The sequence below is a fragment of the Pelodiscus sinensis genome, chromosome 18, assembly GCF_049634645.1.
Source record: "Pelodiscus sinensis isolate JC-2024 chromosome 18, ASM4963464v1, whole genome shotgun sequence".
Lineage (NCBI taxonomy): Eukaryota > Metazoa > Chordata > Testudines > Trionychidae > Pelodiscus > Pelodiscus sinensis.
The window spans coordinates 33073357-33087441 of record NC_134728.1 but is presented as its reverse complement, the minus strand read 5'-3'; the positions used below and the strand labels follow the sequence as shown (position 1 = coordinate 33087441).

At 66.1% G+C, this 14085-nt stretch overlaps 1 protein-coding gene across 1 annotated transcript; it reads right to left on the bottom strand.

Moving 5' to 3' along the window:
* Positions 1–5520: 5520 nt before the first annotated feature.
* On the bottom strand, positions 5521–13579 carry LOC106731525 (uncharacterized). Its single transcript, XM_075901551.1, has 3 exons — positions 13561–13579; positions 10072–12531; positions 5521–10002 (listed from the first exon to the last, which is right to left on the bottom strand). Exons 1-3 carry the CDS (start codon positions 13577–13579, stop codon positions 9161–9163), a joined length of 3321 nt encoding a protein of 1106 aa, XP_075757666.1. The 3' UTR covers positions 5521–9160.
* Between the last annotated feature and the right edge of the window lie 506 nt (positions 13580–14085).

The following is a 14085-nucleotide window of genomic DNA, read 5'->3' as shown; positions in this document are numbered from 1 at the left end:
TGTGCGGATGTATACATGGCTGCACCCCCGGCCCCTCACAGGGCTGCCTGCCCCATAGCCCCAGCTGGCTGTGCAGGCGGAGGATACACACCTGGACAGCAGGGGCCGTGTGCTCTCACACCGGCAGCGTGGGGACCAGAGGTGTGCAGAGCAGCAGGCTGGCAACCAAGACTTCCTGGCTCTCTTCCCCTCTCCCTCAGGAACTCACCTGGTGAGCGCCGGCCGCTCCAGCCTGGCAGGTGCACATGGACTGCTGCCTGCAGCATCGGCGCAGACTTCTGCTCCAGCCGGGAGTGTTCAACCCCCACCCCGTGCCCAGGCCCTGCCCCCTCCACCGCTTCCCTCAAGCCTCTGCCCCCACCCACCTCTTTCTGTGTCCTCCCCCAGGCAAGCCATGTCCTCACTCCCTCCCCAATGCCATGAAACAGCTGGGAGTGGGGGGGCAGAGGGGGAGCTGAGCACCTACGCATGCAGGTGAGCAAACCCCCAACTTGCACGGGGGACTCGTGCCACGTGCACAAGCTGTGCACTAGCAGAAATGCCTGCATATGTCTGACCATTTGACCCCGAAGGCCTTTGCCCCTCAGTTTTCTCCAGCAGGAGGGGCAGACGAGGCTGCTCCGTCCCATCCCCAGAGGGCTGAACACTGCGCTGCAGGGGACAGGAGTGACGCAGCCTGGCCTGTTGGAAGCAGCCCTGGAGATGTCAATGGGACATGAAGAAAATGACGTTGCGCCCTGTTGGGGTAAAACCCCCCACAAGAGCGTCTGGCGGGGAGTTTCGGGGCCACACGCTGGCGCCCCCCGGCCTCTGCCTGGGATCTCAGCAGTCCCTGGTGAAGGACTTGCCGGTCCCCCCGCGAGGGCCTGCGCGCCAGTCCGGGCCCAAGGGACACCCCTGGAGGAGGGGGTGGCTCTGAGCAGGGCTTGTAACCAGCCCGTATTTCTCCCGCGTCCTTTTGAGCCCACATTTTCTCGCAGCCTCTGGCCTAAAGCTGCGGGGACCTGCTGCCCGATTCCCCCCCCCCCCCCGCTTCTTTACTGCCTCCGCCCACTACCTGCGCCGGTCCAGCAGGTGCTGCGTCGCCATGGAAACCGCCTGTGGCTCCCATGGAAACGGGAGCAGCCAGGCCAGTGGAACCGTGGCTCTGGAAAGGCTGCTCCAAGCGGGTCGCTCGGCTGCCTGGACAAGCCCACTGGGGCGCGGACCTCTCCTACCCCCCAGGGCCCGGCCTCAGACACCAGAGCCCCCTGGGGCCTGCCACAGGGGATGGGGGCAGGGAGCCTGTCCCCTTCCAGCAGGGCTGGGTGATGGTGCCGGGAGACAGGCCAGACCGAGCCTCCCCCCAACAAGAGCCAACCCCCCGCTGATGTGCAGAGCTGGGCAGTGAATTGCTCCCGGCTGCTGGGCCTCAGAGTCTTCCGGCTCCCCCAGCACCGTGTCCGGAGCCACGCCGCCACGGTCCGTGTCCCCGCGAGAGGCCGGCGAGAGTGGTCGCAGGCCGGGCTGTCATAGTCCATGTTTGCTACCCAACGGGCTAAGGGCCCGTCGCTGGGACAGGCCGGGGTAAGAGGGGGAGGCTGGAGCCCACAGGCTGAGACCGGGCAGCATGAGTCTGGGCGAGGGGATCAGAAGAGGCTTGTGGGTCGCTGATAGAGCTGGGGAGGGTTTGGACTAGGGCTTGGGGCTGGGCTGGCTTTGAGCCCATAGTCAGAAGGGGTACGGTCCAAGCCACTCTTCTAGGGCTGGCTAGTGCAGGAACCCACATGGGGTGGGGATGAGGGGTGGAGCCCATGGGTGAGATGTGGGGATGAGGGGTGAGGCCTGTGGGTGGGATGTGGTGACAGGGCAGGTCAGGCCTGTGGGCGGGTGGGGAAGGGAGGTGGGGCCCATGGGTGGGAGGTGGGAACAGGGCAAGTGGGGCCTGTGGGGCAGGTGGGATGTGGGAATGGGAGAGGTGGGGCCCGTGGGTGGGATGTGGGGACAGGGCAGGTGGGGTGGGTGGGGACCATGAGTGGATGTGGGGACAGGGCAGGTGGGGTCTGTGGGGCAGGTGGGATGTGGGAATGGGACAGGTGGGGCAGGTGGGGCCCGTGAGTGGGATGTGGGGACAGGGCAGGTGGGGCCTGTGGGGCGGGGGCGGGTGGGGCCCGTGAGTGGGATGTGGGGACAGGGCAGGTGGGGCCTGTGGGGCAGGTGGGATGTGGGAATGGGACAGGTGGAGCGGGTGGGGCCCGTGAGTGGGATGTGGGGACAGGGCAGGTGGGGCCTGTGGGGCGGGTGGGATGTGGGAATGGGACAGGTGGGGCGGGTGGGGCCGGTGGGTGGGATGTGGGGACAGGGCAGGTGGGGCCTGTGGGGCAGGTGGGATGTGGGAATGGGACAGGTGGGGTGGGTGGGGCCGGTGGGTGGGATGTGGGGACAGGGCAGGTGGGGTGGGTGGGGACCATGAGTGGATGTGGGGACAGGGCAGGTGGGGCCTGTGGGGCAGGTGGGATGTGGGAATGGGACAGGTGGGGCGGGTGGGGCCGGTGGGTGGGATGTGGGGACAGGGCAGGTGGGGCCTGTGGGGCAGGTGGGATGTGGGAATGGGACAGGTGGGGTGGGTGGGGCCGGTGGGTGGGATGTGGGGACAGGGCAGGTGGGGTGGGTGGGGACCGTGAGTGGATGTGGGGACAGGGCAGGTGGGGCCTGTGGGGCAGGTGGGATGTGGGAATGGGACAGGTGGGGCGGGTGGGGCCGGTGGGTGGGATGTGGGGACAGGGCAGGTGGGGCCTGTGGGGCAGGTGGGATGTGGGAATGGGACAGGTGGGGCGGGTGGGGCCGGTGGGTGGGATGTGGGGACAGGGCAGGTGGGGCCTGTGGGGCAGGTGGGATGTGGGAATGGGACAGGTGGGGCGGGTGGGGCCGGTGGGTGGGATGTGGGAATGGGACAGGTGGGGCGGGGCCCGTGAGTGGGATGTGGGGACAGGGCAGGTGGGGCCTGTGGGGCGGATGGGATGTGGGAATGGGACAGGTGGGGCGGGTGGGGCCGGTGGGTGGGATGTGGGGACAGGGCATGTGGGGCAGGTGGGATGTGGGGACAGGGCAGGTGGGGCCTGTGGGGCAGGTGGGATGTGGGGACAGGGCAGGTGGGGCGGGTGGGGCCGGTGGGTGGGATGTAGGAATGGGACAGGTGGGGCGGGTGGGGCCGGTGGGTGGGATGTGGGGACAGGGCAGGTGGGGCCTGTGGGGCAGGTGGGATGTGGGAATGGGACAGGTGGGGCGGGTGGGGCCGGTGGGTGGGATGTGGGGACAGGGCAGGTGGGATGTGGGAATGGGACAGGTGGGGCGGGGCTGGTGGGTGGGATGTGGGGACAGGGCAGGTGGGATGTGGGAATGGGACAGGTGGGGCGGGTGGGGCCCGTGAGTGGGATGTGGGGACAGGGCAGGTGGGGCCTGTGGGTAGGTGGGGACCGGGGTGGGGCCCGTGGGTGGGATGTGGGGTTGAGAGGTGGGGCCGGGCCGGTGGGTGGATCAGGGGCCCAGGCGTACCTCAAGGCGGTGGCCATGTCTGAGCTCAGGGCAGGCGAAGTGGTTGTGTGCCCCTGGCTTTGTGTTGCCATGGGGCCGTGTTGCTGTGGCCTGGGCTCTGCCAGGACACCCCTGTTCTGGCCCCGGGGCTGCAGCCTGACAGACTGCGGCAGAGCAAACAGGCCGGGCGGGTGTGAGGAAGGGTCGGGGGTGCCCCAGGGCATCCATGGGGGGCTGCCAAGCTTCACCCAGCCCCCCTCCTCCTCCTTCCCCGCTGGGTGTCAATGCTGCCCAGCCCCATGGAGCAGGCGGGCAGAGCTGGGGTCCTGCCTTGACTCCAGCTTGGGCAAACCTCCCACTCCCTCCGGCCCAGCCCGGGATGGAGCCAGGCGGCTGGGGGCAGCCCCTCTGCCCGCGGGTCGGGGCTCCCGAGCCAGTGAGATCAAAAGTGCCGAGCGGGAGATCCAGGCTCTTAGCAACCCGCTCGCTGGGCCCTGCAGGGCCTGGGAACTGGCTGGGGACTCCGCACAGACGGGCCGGGAAGGGAAAGGCCCCAGGGCAGGGGGTGAGGGCAAACACTCAGCAGTGAGCTGTGTCAGCAAAGCCGCATGGCAAAGGCATGGGACAGGGGGTGGCGGAGCCCCCAGATGCTGCCTGGGGCGGCCCCGGAGGGCATGTGCCGTGCTCAGAGCAGGGTGGGTCTCGGCCCAGCCCGGGGGAGAATCCCCATTCACCGGCAGAGCTGAGCCGCAAAGACCCCAGCCCCTGGCGCCTCAGGCTGAGCAGTTAGGACCCGTCATTGTCACAGCCGCCCCCCGCGCCAGCCACATGCCTCACAGGCCCTGGCCTGCACCCCCCGGCCGGGACTCAGGCAGCACCGTGGGGGAGGGTAGCTGGGAGCCCCGGGGCCCAGCTGGGAGCACGGTGCACCCGCTTCCTAGGGCGCACGGTGCACCCGCTTCCTAGGGCGCACGGTGCACCCGCTTCCTAGGGCGCACGGTGCACCCGCTTCCTAGGGCGCACGGGGCACCCGCTTCCTAGGGCGCACGGCGCACCCGCTTCCTAGGGCGCACGGCGCACCCGCTTCCTAGGGCGCACGGCGCACCCGCTTCCTAGGGCGCACGGCGCACCCGCTTCCTAGGGCGCACGGGGCACCCGCTTCCTAGGGCGCACGGTGCACCCGCTTCCTAGGGCGCACGGTGCACCCGCTTCCTAGGGCGCACGGTGCACCCGCTTCCTAGGGCGCACGGTGCACCCGCTTCCTAGGGCGCACGGTGCACCCGCTTCCTAGGGCGCACGGTGCACCCGCTTCCTAGGGCGCACGGTGCACCCGCTTCCTAGGGCGCACCCGCTTCCTTCACCCCGGCCCCATCCCCACCAGATCGGCTCCCCCGGTAGCATCAGGCCCCCCGTCCAATCTGCTGTCCAGGCACTGCTGGAGGAGCAGTGAGTATCCCTCCCCCCACACCACGGACCCTGCCTAGCTCAGGGGGATATCGGGCCAGGCCCCCCTTCCCACTGGGCCCAAGGCCTTTGCCCAGGACTTAGTGCTGGCCTGGGAGCCATGGAGCCTGCAGGCCTCTCTCCATCCCCAGGCCAGGTCTGGCAAGGACCGCATCCTCCCCTTGTCCCCATTCAGCAGCCGGAGGCAGGAGACTGCCGGAGAGGCCAAGAGGATGAATTTCAACACTGCCACCCGGCCGCTCCGCCGCTTGCTGGAGGTTCCCGCGGAGCCGGCCCAGCACACACCGTGGGCATTTCGGGGTCGGCGCTCACTCGCCCCAGGGAGCCAGGCTCCGCCCCCACCCACAGCCTGTCGGCCAGGCTCTCACCAGACTCGAACGCGCCCCGCGCTCCAGAGGGTGCAGGAGCAGATGAAAAACGGAGGCAGGTAGATTCTAGGGTGGCCCAGGGAGCCTTTCTGGCAGCCAGCAGGCTGCAGCGTGGCCCAGGGCTCACGGCCTTGGCTTTGCTTTGCCAGCGTCAGAGAGGACGAGGAGCCGGAGATTTGGAAGAGGTTTTAATGGCTCTCTGAACAGACAGACGTCTCTTTTCTACAGTAATTCAGTGTAAAAAGGCCCAGTTCCAGACACAGTGGCTGGAACACCTGGACTAAGAAATCCAGCGCCAGGAGCCCGGCTGTTTCTAACACCCCACACAGACTAACCCGAGGACGGTTCCACAGCACACTTTACAAACCCTGGGCCAAAGCCCAGCAGCCCCCAGGAACTATTTACAGCGAGACCCTCTCTTTGGACACATCCCCAGGCGGGGAAAGGGGACCGGGCGCAGCGCCCTGGCGGCACGAGGCTTTGCGCCCTCCTGACGGAAGCGAGGGTTGCAGGTGTCCGCAGAACTTTGTCGTCAAACCTTCCACCCCAAGCAGGGAGCCTCCAGTCGCCCCAGGGGCACTCGCTTCCCCCAGGAAAGGAGTTTTGCCTCCCTCCAGGGGCTGCTCGGCCTGGCTGGTTTGCTGGGAGGGGAGGACGGGCAGTGAGGAGCAGCTGCGCTGTGGCCTATGGCATGCCAGAGCCGGCTGGAAGGTAAGGCGATGGCTGGGGACGCCTCGCTCCCACTGTGCTCCCAAGCGGGTGGGACGGAAATGAAGTTCTCAGCAGCTGCTACATCCTTTGGGCCAGGTTCTCAGCTGGCTGCCACAGAGCGGTGTGGCCACCGGCTCCCTGGGGCTCCGCCAATGGGGGCCAGCCGGCTGTTGTCCCAAGGCGCTGAGCACCGCCTGGGGGCAGCTGGAAAGCAGGCAATGCCAGCCCCACCCCTTCAGCTCTCCCAGCCCCTGGCCAGGGACCCCCCAGCCAGCCCCAGTGCCCGGGGCAGGGAATCAGCCCTGCGAGCCAAGCACCGAGTCAAACGCCCCTTCTGCTGCTGCCATTAGCCCCTCGCTCCCCACGCTCACTGAGGTCGCCTCTGCCCAGCAAGACATGACCCCGCAGCGGAGCCTGCACGCCAGGGGAGCTGCTCCCACAGGCAAAGCGCCGGGCCAGGGGGCTGAGGGGGGAGGGGGCAGATGCTGAGCTCGCACACGGCTTTGGGGGCATCCCTCTCCTTACATTTTTGAGTCACGGCCCCTTGGCAGCGTGTGTCTTGCTCCCCGCGCTGGCGGGACGAGGGCGGTTTTCCTGGAACAAACCCCCTGGAAGGCCTGCCTGTCCTGAGGGACACTGGAACTGCAAACTGTGCCCAAAGAAACCCCTCCCCAGCCCCCCACCAGGGCTCAGACTGCCGGGGAGGGGAGGTGCCTGCCCTGTGCTCAGCGAGTGGGGGCAGAGGCAAAAGGGAAACACTAAGGACCCAGGGGCAGCAGTGGGTCGGGAGTTCCAGCCTAATGTGGAAAAGGGACGGCTGGGAAGACGAGGCAGGTGGGACCAGGCTTCACACCGGGGAAGGCAACTGAGGCTGGCGCCTGCCCAGCAGAGGCCAGGCTGGGCAGAGGCTGAGGGGGGAGGCCAGGGAGATGATGGAGCACGGGGTTCCCAGGGGGCTCAAGGTGCTTCCGGCCTGTGCGCCAGTGCCCTTCCTCGCATGCCACTGGCTCCGCCGCAGCCCAGGCTCGCTCGGCCTGCGCCGGATGCGGGCGCTGGCCTTGGCGGGGAGGGGCAGGGCAGGCGGGGAGCTGGAGGAAAGGGTGAGGAAGCACAAGAGCAGCGCCCGAGGCAGAGGGTGGAGTGGGGCGCTGGAGGAGTGCGCGGTGAGTGAGGTGCGTGGATGGGCTGGGGCAGGAGGAAACGGGCGAGGCGGGAGGCTGAGGGGGAGCGGGAGCTGGTTTCACGGAAACCCAGGGACGGGTCCAGAGGAGCAGCGGGGGGGCTGAGGCAGGAAGGGGTGGAGGCCTGCGAGGAGCAGGGTGGGGGATGGGGGGTTCAGGGTGGTACGTGGGGATCAGGGCGTGCAAAGGTGAGGCGTGGGAGCCGGAGGGGAGGGCTGGAGCCCATGGGGCGGGGAGGAGGAACCAGAGCGGGACGGCTGAGGGGGAGGCCGGCAGGAGCAATAGCTGACCTGAGGGAGCGAGGGCAGAGGGGCGGGGGGGGGGAGATGAAGACGCACGGTGCAGGTGGGGACAACAGAAGAGGGGAGGGGTGAGTAGGGAGAGACAGGAGAGGAGGAGGGATGGGGGAGTCCAGCAGGGCAGGCTGGGCAGAGGAAAAGCACGCTGGGGAATGGCGGTGGCAGGGCGGGGGAGAGGCTGGGTGCAGACGGGCTGAGAAGCACAGGCAGGGAGGATGGCAGACACATGCAGGTGTGGCGGGGGGGAGAGGACAGGAGCTAAGGAAGTACGCGTTGAGGGGGGCAAGAGGTGGAGTCAAGTGAGACTGAGGCCAGGAAATGCCCTGGGGCTGGGGAATGGGGCGGAGATGGAGAGAGTGAAGGCCAGAATGGGGAGGCACAGAGACCTGAGGGGATGGGGAGGGCTGTAGATGAGGAGCCATGGCAGGGAGGGATGGGGAGAGAGGAGGGGCACAGGGAGATGGCAGGTGGCAAGGAGGCAGACCTGAGGGGATGGCGAGGGCTGTAGATGGAAGGAGGCAGCTATAGGGTGTGATGGTGGGAAATCGGGGGCAAGTGGTGGCTGTAGGTTGTGAGTGTAGGAGATGCGGTGGAAGGAAGTGGCTGTAAGGTGTGAGATGGGGTGGAAGGAGGGCGCTGTAGGGTGTGACAGTCGAAGATTAGGGTGGGAGGTGGTTGTAGGGTGTGATGGTGGAAGATGGGGTGGCAGGAGGAGACTGTAAGGTGTGACGGTGGGAGATGGGGTTGGAAGGCACTGTAGGGTGATGGTGGGAAATGAGGTGTAGGGTGTGATGGTGAGAGATGAGGATGGAAGGAGGGCGCTATAGGGTGTGACAGTGGGAGATGATGGAAGATGGCTGTAGGGTGTGATGGTGGGAGATGAGGTTGAAGTGAGGTGTAGGCCGTGATGGTGAGAGATGAGGATGGAAGGTGTCTGTAGGGTGTGATGGTGGGAGATGAGGTGGTAGGAAGGGGCTCTAGGGTGTAATGGTGGCAGACGGGGTTGAAGGAGGGAGTTGCAGGGTGACGGTGGAAGACAGGGTGGAAAGAGGTGGCTCTATGGTGTGACGGTGGAAGATGGGTGGCAGGAGGAGGCTGTAGGGTGTGATAGTGGGAGATGGGGGGCAAGAAAGGACTATGGGTGTGATGAGATTCTGTGGTGGTGGGGTGTAGGATGTGACGGAGGGAGATGAGGCAGTAGGAGGAGGCTCTAGGGTGTGATGGTGGGAGATGGGTTTGAGGAAGGAGATTGTGGAGCGAAGATGGAGGCTGTAGGGTGTGATGTGGGAGATGGGGAAGCAGAAGGGGGCTGTAGGGTGACGGTGGGAGATGGGGTGGGAGGAGGCTGTAGGGTGATGGTGGGAGATGGGGTGGCAGGCAGAGGCTGGATGGTGACGGTGGAAAATGGGGTGGTAAGCAGGGGGTGTAGGGTGATGGTGGGAGATGGGGTGGAAGTGAGGTGTAGGCTGTGATGGAGAGAGATGAGGATGGAAGGAGGGGGCTGTAGGGTGTGATGGTGGGAGACGGGGCTGAAGAAGGGAGTTGTAGGGCAACAGTGGGAGACAGGGTGGAAAGAGGCACCTGTATGGTGTGACAGTGTGAGATGGGGTGGATAGAGGTGGCTCTATGGTGATAGTGGGAGATGGGGGGGCAAGAAAGGACTATGGGTGTGATGGTGAGATTCTGTGGTGGTGGGGTGTAGGGTGTGACGGAGGAAAAGTGGTGGTGGTAGGCAGCTGTAGGATATGATAGTGGGAGATGAGGTGGTAGGAGGGGGCTCTAGGGCGTGATGGTGGGAGAAGGGGTGGAAGCCAGGTGTAGGGTTTGATGGAGCTCGGGGACGGGTGGTGGCTGTAGGCTGTGATGGTGGGAGATGGGATGAGGAAGGGAGCTGTGGGGTGACAATGGAAGATGGTGGGAGATGGGGTGGTAGGAGGGGACTGTAGAGGGACAGTGGGAGATGAGGTGGAAGTTGGGGACTGCAGGGTGTGATGTGGGAGATGGGGTGGGATGCAGAGGGTGTGACAGTGGGAGATGGGGTGGGAAGCTGTAGGGTGTGATGGTGGGAGATGGGGTGGAAAGCTGTAGGGTGTGATGGTGGGAGATGGGGTGGGAGGCGGAGGGTGTGATGGTGGAGGCTGTAGGATGATGGTTGGGGATGGGGTGAGAGGCAAAGGGTGTGACAGTGGGAGATGGGGTGGGAAGCTGTAGGGTGTGATGGTGGGAGATGGGGTGGGAGGCGGAGGGTGTGACGGTGGAGGCTGTAGGATGATGGTTGGGGATGGGGTGAGGCGGAGGGTGTGACGTGGGAGATGGGGTGAGAGGCGGAGGGTGTGATGGTGGAGGCTGTAGGGTGATGGTTGGGGATGGGGTGAGAGGCGGAGGGTGTGACGGTGGGAGATGGGGTTGGACGCGGAGGGTGTGATGGTGGAGGCTGTAGGGTGATGGTTGGGGATGGGGTGAGAGGCGGAGGGTGTGACAGTGGGAGATGGGGTGGGAAGCTGTAGGGTGTGATGGTGGGAGATGGGGTGGGAGGCGGAGGGTGTGACGGTGGAGGCTGTAGGATGATGGTTGGGGATGGGGTGAGGCGGAGGGTGTGACGTGGGAGATGGGGTGAGAGGCGGAGGGTGTGATGGTGGAGGCTGTAGGGTGATGGTTGGGGATGTGGTGAGAGGCGGAGGGTGTGACGGTGGGAGATGGGGTTGGACGCGGAGGGTGTGATGGTGGAGGCTGTAGGGTGATGGTTGGGGATGGGGTGAGAGGCGGAGGGTGTGACAGTGGGAGATGGGGTGGGAAGCTGTAGGGTGTGATGGTGGGAGATGGGGTGGGAGGCGGAGGGTGTGATGGTGGAGGCTGTAGGATGATGGTTGGGGATGGGGTGAGAGGCGGAGGGTGTGACAGTGGGAGATGGGGTGGGAAGCTGTAGGGTGTGATGTTGGGAGATGGGGTGGGAGGCGGAGGGTGTGATGGTGGAGGCTGTAGGATGATGGTTGGGGATGGGGTGAGGCGGAGGGTGTGACGGTGGGAGATGGGGTGGGAGGCGGAGGGTGTGATGGTGGAGGCTGTAGGGTGATGGTTGGGGATGGGGTGAGGCGGAGGGTGTGACGTGGGAGATGGGATGAGAGGCGGAGGGTGTGATGGTGGAGGCTGTAGGGTGATGGTTGGGGATGGGGTGAGAGGCGGAGGGTGTGACGGTGGGAGATGGGGTTGGACGCGGAGGGTGTGATGGTGGAGGCTGTAGGGTGATGGTTGGGGATGGGGTGAGAGGCGGAGGGTGTGATAGTGGGAGATGGGGTGGGAAGCTGTAGGGTGTGATGGTGGGAGATGGGGTGGGAGGCGGAGGGTGTGATGGTGGAGGCTGTAGGATGATGGTTGGGGATGGGGTGAGAGGCGGAGGGTGTGACAGTGGGAGATGGGGTGGGAAGCTGTAGGGTGTGATGTTGGGAGATGGGGTGGGAGGCGGAGGGTGTGATGGTGGAGGCTGTAGGATGATGGTTGGGGATGGGGTGAGAGGCGGAGGGTGTGATGGTGGAGGCTGTAGGATGATGGTTGGGGATGGGGTGAGAGGCGGAGGGTGTGACAGTGGGAGATGGGGTGGGAAGCTGTAGGGTGTGATGTTGGGAGATGGGGTGGGAGGCGGAGGGTGTGATGGTGGAGGCTGTAGGATGATGGTTGGGGATGGGGTGAGGCGGAGGGTGTGACGGTGGGAGATGGGGTGGGAGGCGGAGGGTGTGATGGTGGAGGCTGTAGGATGATGGTTGGGGATGGGGTGAGAGGCGGAGGGTGTGATGTGGGAGATGGGGTGGGAAGCGGAGGGTGTGATGGTGGAGGCTGTAGGGTGATGGTTGGGGATGGGGTGGGAGGCGGAGGGTGTGACGGTGGGAGATGAGGTGGGAGGCGGAGGGTGTGATGGTGGAGGCTGTAGGGTGATGGTTGGGGATGGGGTGAGAGGCGGAGGGTGTGACGTGGGAGATGGGGTGGGAGGCGGAGGGTGTGATGGTGGAGGCTGTAGGGTGATGGTTGGGGATGGGGTGAGAGGCGGAGGGTGTGATGGTGGAGGCTGTAGGGTGATGGTTGGGGATGGGGTGAGAGGCGGAGGGTGTGACGTGGGAGATGGGGTGGGAGGCGGAGGGTGTGATGGTGGAGGCTGTAGGGTGATGGTTGGGGATGGGGTGAGGCGGAGGGTGTGACGGTGGGAGATGGGGTGAGAGGCGGAGGGTGTGATGGTGGAGGCTGTAGGATGATGGTTGGGGATGGGGTGAGAGGCGGAGGGTGTGACAGTGGGAGATGGGGTGGGAAGCTGTAGGGTGTGATGTTGGGAGATGGGGTGGGAGGCGGAGGGTGTGATGGTGGAGGCTGTAGGGTGATGGTTGGGGATGCGGTGAGAGGCGGAGGCTGGAGGGTGTGATGGTGGGAGATGGGGTGGGAGGCGGAGGGTGTGATGGTGGAGGCTGTAGGATGATGGTTGGGGATGGGGTGAGAGGCGGAGGGTGTGATGTGGGAGATGGGGTGGGAAGCGGAGGGTGTGATGGTGGAGGCTGTAGGGTGATGGTTGGGGATGGGGTGGGAGGCGGAGGGTGTGACGGTGGGAGATGAGGTGGGAGGCGGAGGGTGTGATGGTGGAGGCTGTAGGGTGATGGTTGGGGATGGGGTGAGAGGCGGAGGGTGTGACGTGGGAGATGGGGTGGGAGGCGGAGGGTGTGATGGTGGAGGCTGTAGGGTGATGGTTGGGGATGGGGTGAGAGGCGGAGGGTGTGATGGTGGAGGCTGTAGGGTGATGGTTGGGGATGGGGTGAGAGGCGGAGGGTGTGACGTGGGAGATGGGGTGGGAGGCGGAGGGTGTGATGGTGGAGGCTGTAGGGTGATGGTTGGGGATGGGGTGAGAGGCGGAGGGTGTGATGGTGGAGGCTGTAGGGTGATGATTGGGGATGGGGTGGGAGGCGGAGAGTGTGACGTGGGAGATGGGGTGGGAGGCGGAGGGTGTGATGGTGGAGGCTGTAGGGTGATGATTGGGGATGGGGTGGGAGGCGGAGGGTGTGACGTGGGAGATGGGGTGGGAGGCGGAGGGTGTGATGGTGGAGGCTGTAGGGTGATGGTTGGGGATGGGGTGAGAGGCGGAGGGTGTGACGTGGGAGATGGGGTGGGAGGCGGAGGGTGTGATGGTGGAGGCTGTAGGGTGATGATTGGGGATGGGGTGGGAGGCGGAGGGTGTGATGGTGGAGGCTGTAGGGTGATGATTGGGGATGGGGTGAGAGGCGGAGGGTGTGACGTGGGAGATGGGGTGGGAGGCGGAGGGTGTGATGGTGGAGGCTGTAGGGTGATGATTGGGGATGGGGTGGGAGGCGGAGGGTGTGACGTGGGAGATGGGGTGGGAGGCGGAGGGTGTGATGGTGGAGGCTGTAGGGTGATGGTTGGGGATGGGGTGACAGGTGGAGGCTGTGACGGTGGGAGATGGGGCTGCAGGAGGCTATAGGGTGACGGTGGGGGTGGGCATGTCGGGGGAGGTGGCAGATGGAAGGGGGCAGGGAGGCAGAAGGGGGGCACTGCTGGGCATGAGGGCACAGGCGGCGTGACAGGCCTGATGCGGGTCCATGGGGGGGCGGGGCAGGTTGAGATGCATAGGGGGCCTGTGGCAAGTGTTTGCTGGGAACGAGGGCGTGGGAAGGAGGGTGCTTGGGGAGTGTTGGGGGCACATGGTGCTGGGAGTGGCAGAAGGGGGACTATGGGGGCACATGGCGCTGGCAGAAGGGGGGCTGCTGAGCAGGAGCTGGGCTAGGGTAGGGGCAGCCTGCTGCAGGGAAGGCTGAGGGGTGTTGGTGGGGTCACTGGAGGCACAGGGAAAGCCAAGGGGTGCTGGGGGTGCAGGGAAGGCCAAGGGGCGTTGGGGGGTCACTGGAGGCACAGGGGAGGCTGAGGGGTATTGGGGGGGTCACTGGAGGCACAGGGGAGGTCAAAGGGCGCTGGGGGAGGCCACTGGAGGCACAGGGGAGGTCAAAGGGTGCTGGGGGAGGCCACTGGAGGTACAGGGGAGGCCAAGGGGCATGGGGGTGGGGGGAAACCGAAGGGCACAGGGGAGGCCAAGAGGCACTGGGGGAGGTCACTGGAGGCTCAGGGAAGGCCGAGGGGTGCTGGGGGGCTCACTGGAGGCGCAGGGGAGGCCAAGGGGTGCAGGGAGGCCACTGGAGGCGCAGGGGAGGCCGAGGGGTGCTGGGGGGCTCACTGGAGGCGCAGGGAAGGCCGAGGGGTGCAGGGAGGCCACTGGAGGCGCAGGGGAGGCCGAGGGGTGCTGGGGGACTCACTGGAGGCACAGGGGAGGCAGAGGGGTGCTGGGGGGCTCACTGGAGGCGCAGGGAAGGCCGAGGGGTGCAGGGAGACCACTGGAGGCGCAGGGGAGGCCGAGGGGTGCAGGGGGGCTCACTGGAGGCGCAGGGGAGGCCGAGGGGTGCAGGGGGGCTCACTGGAGGCGCAGGGGAGGCCGAGGGGTGCAGGGAGGCCACTGGAGGCACAGGGGAGGTCGAGGGGCGCTGGGGGGGCTCACTGGAGGCGCAG

Excerpts from the sequence above, each read along its gene's own strand:
- LOC106731525 (XM_075901551.1), bottom strand. Across the intron at positions 10,003-10,071 it reads TCCACCGTCACACCCTCCGC|CTCTCACCCCATCCCCAACC; the intron begins CTCCCACCCCAT and ends CACACCCTCCGC.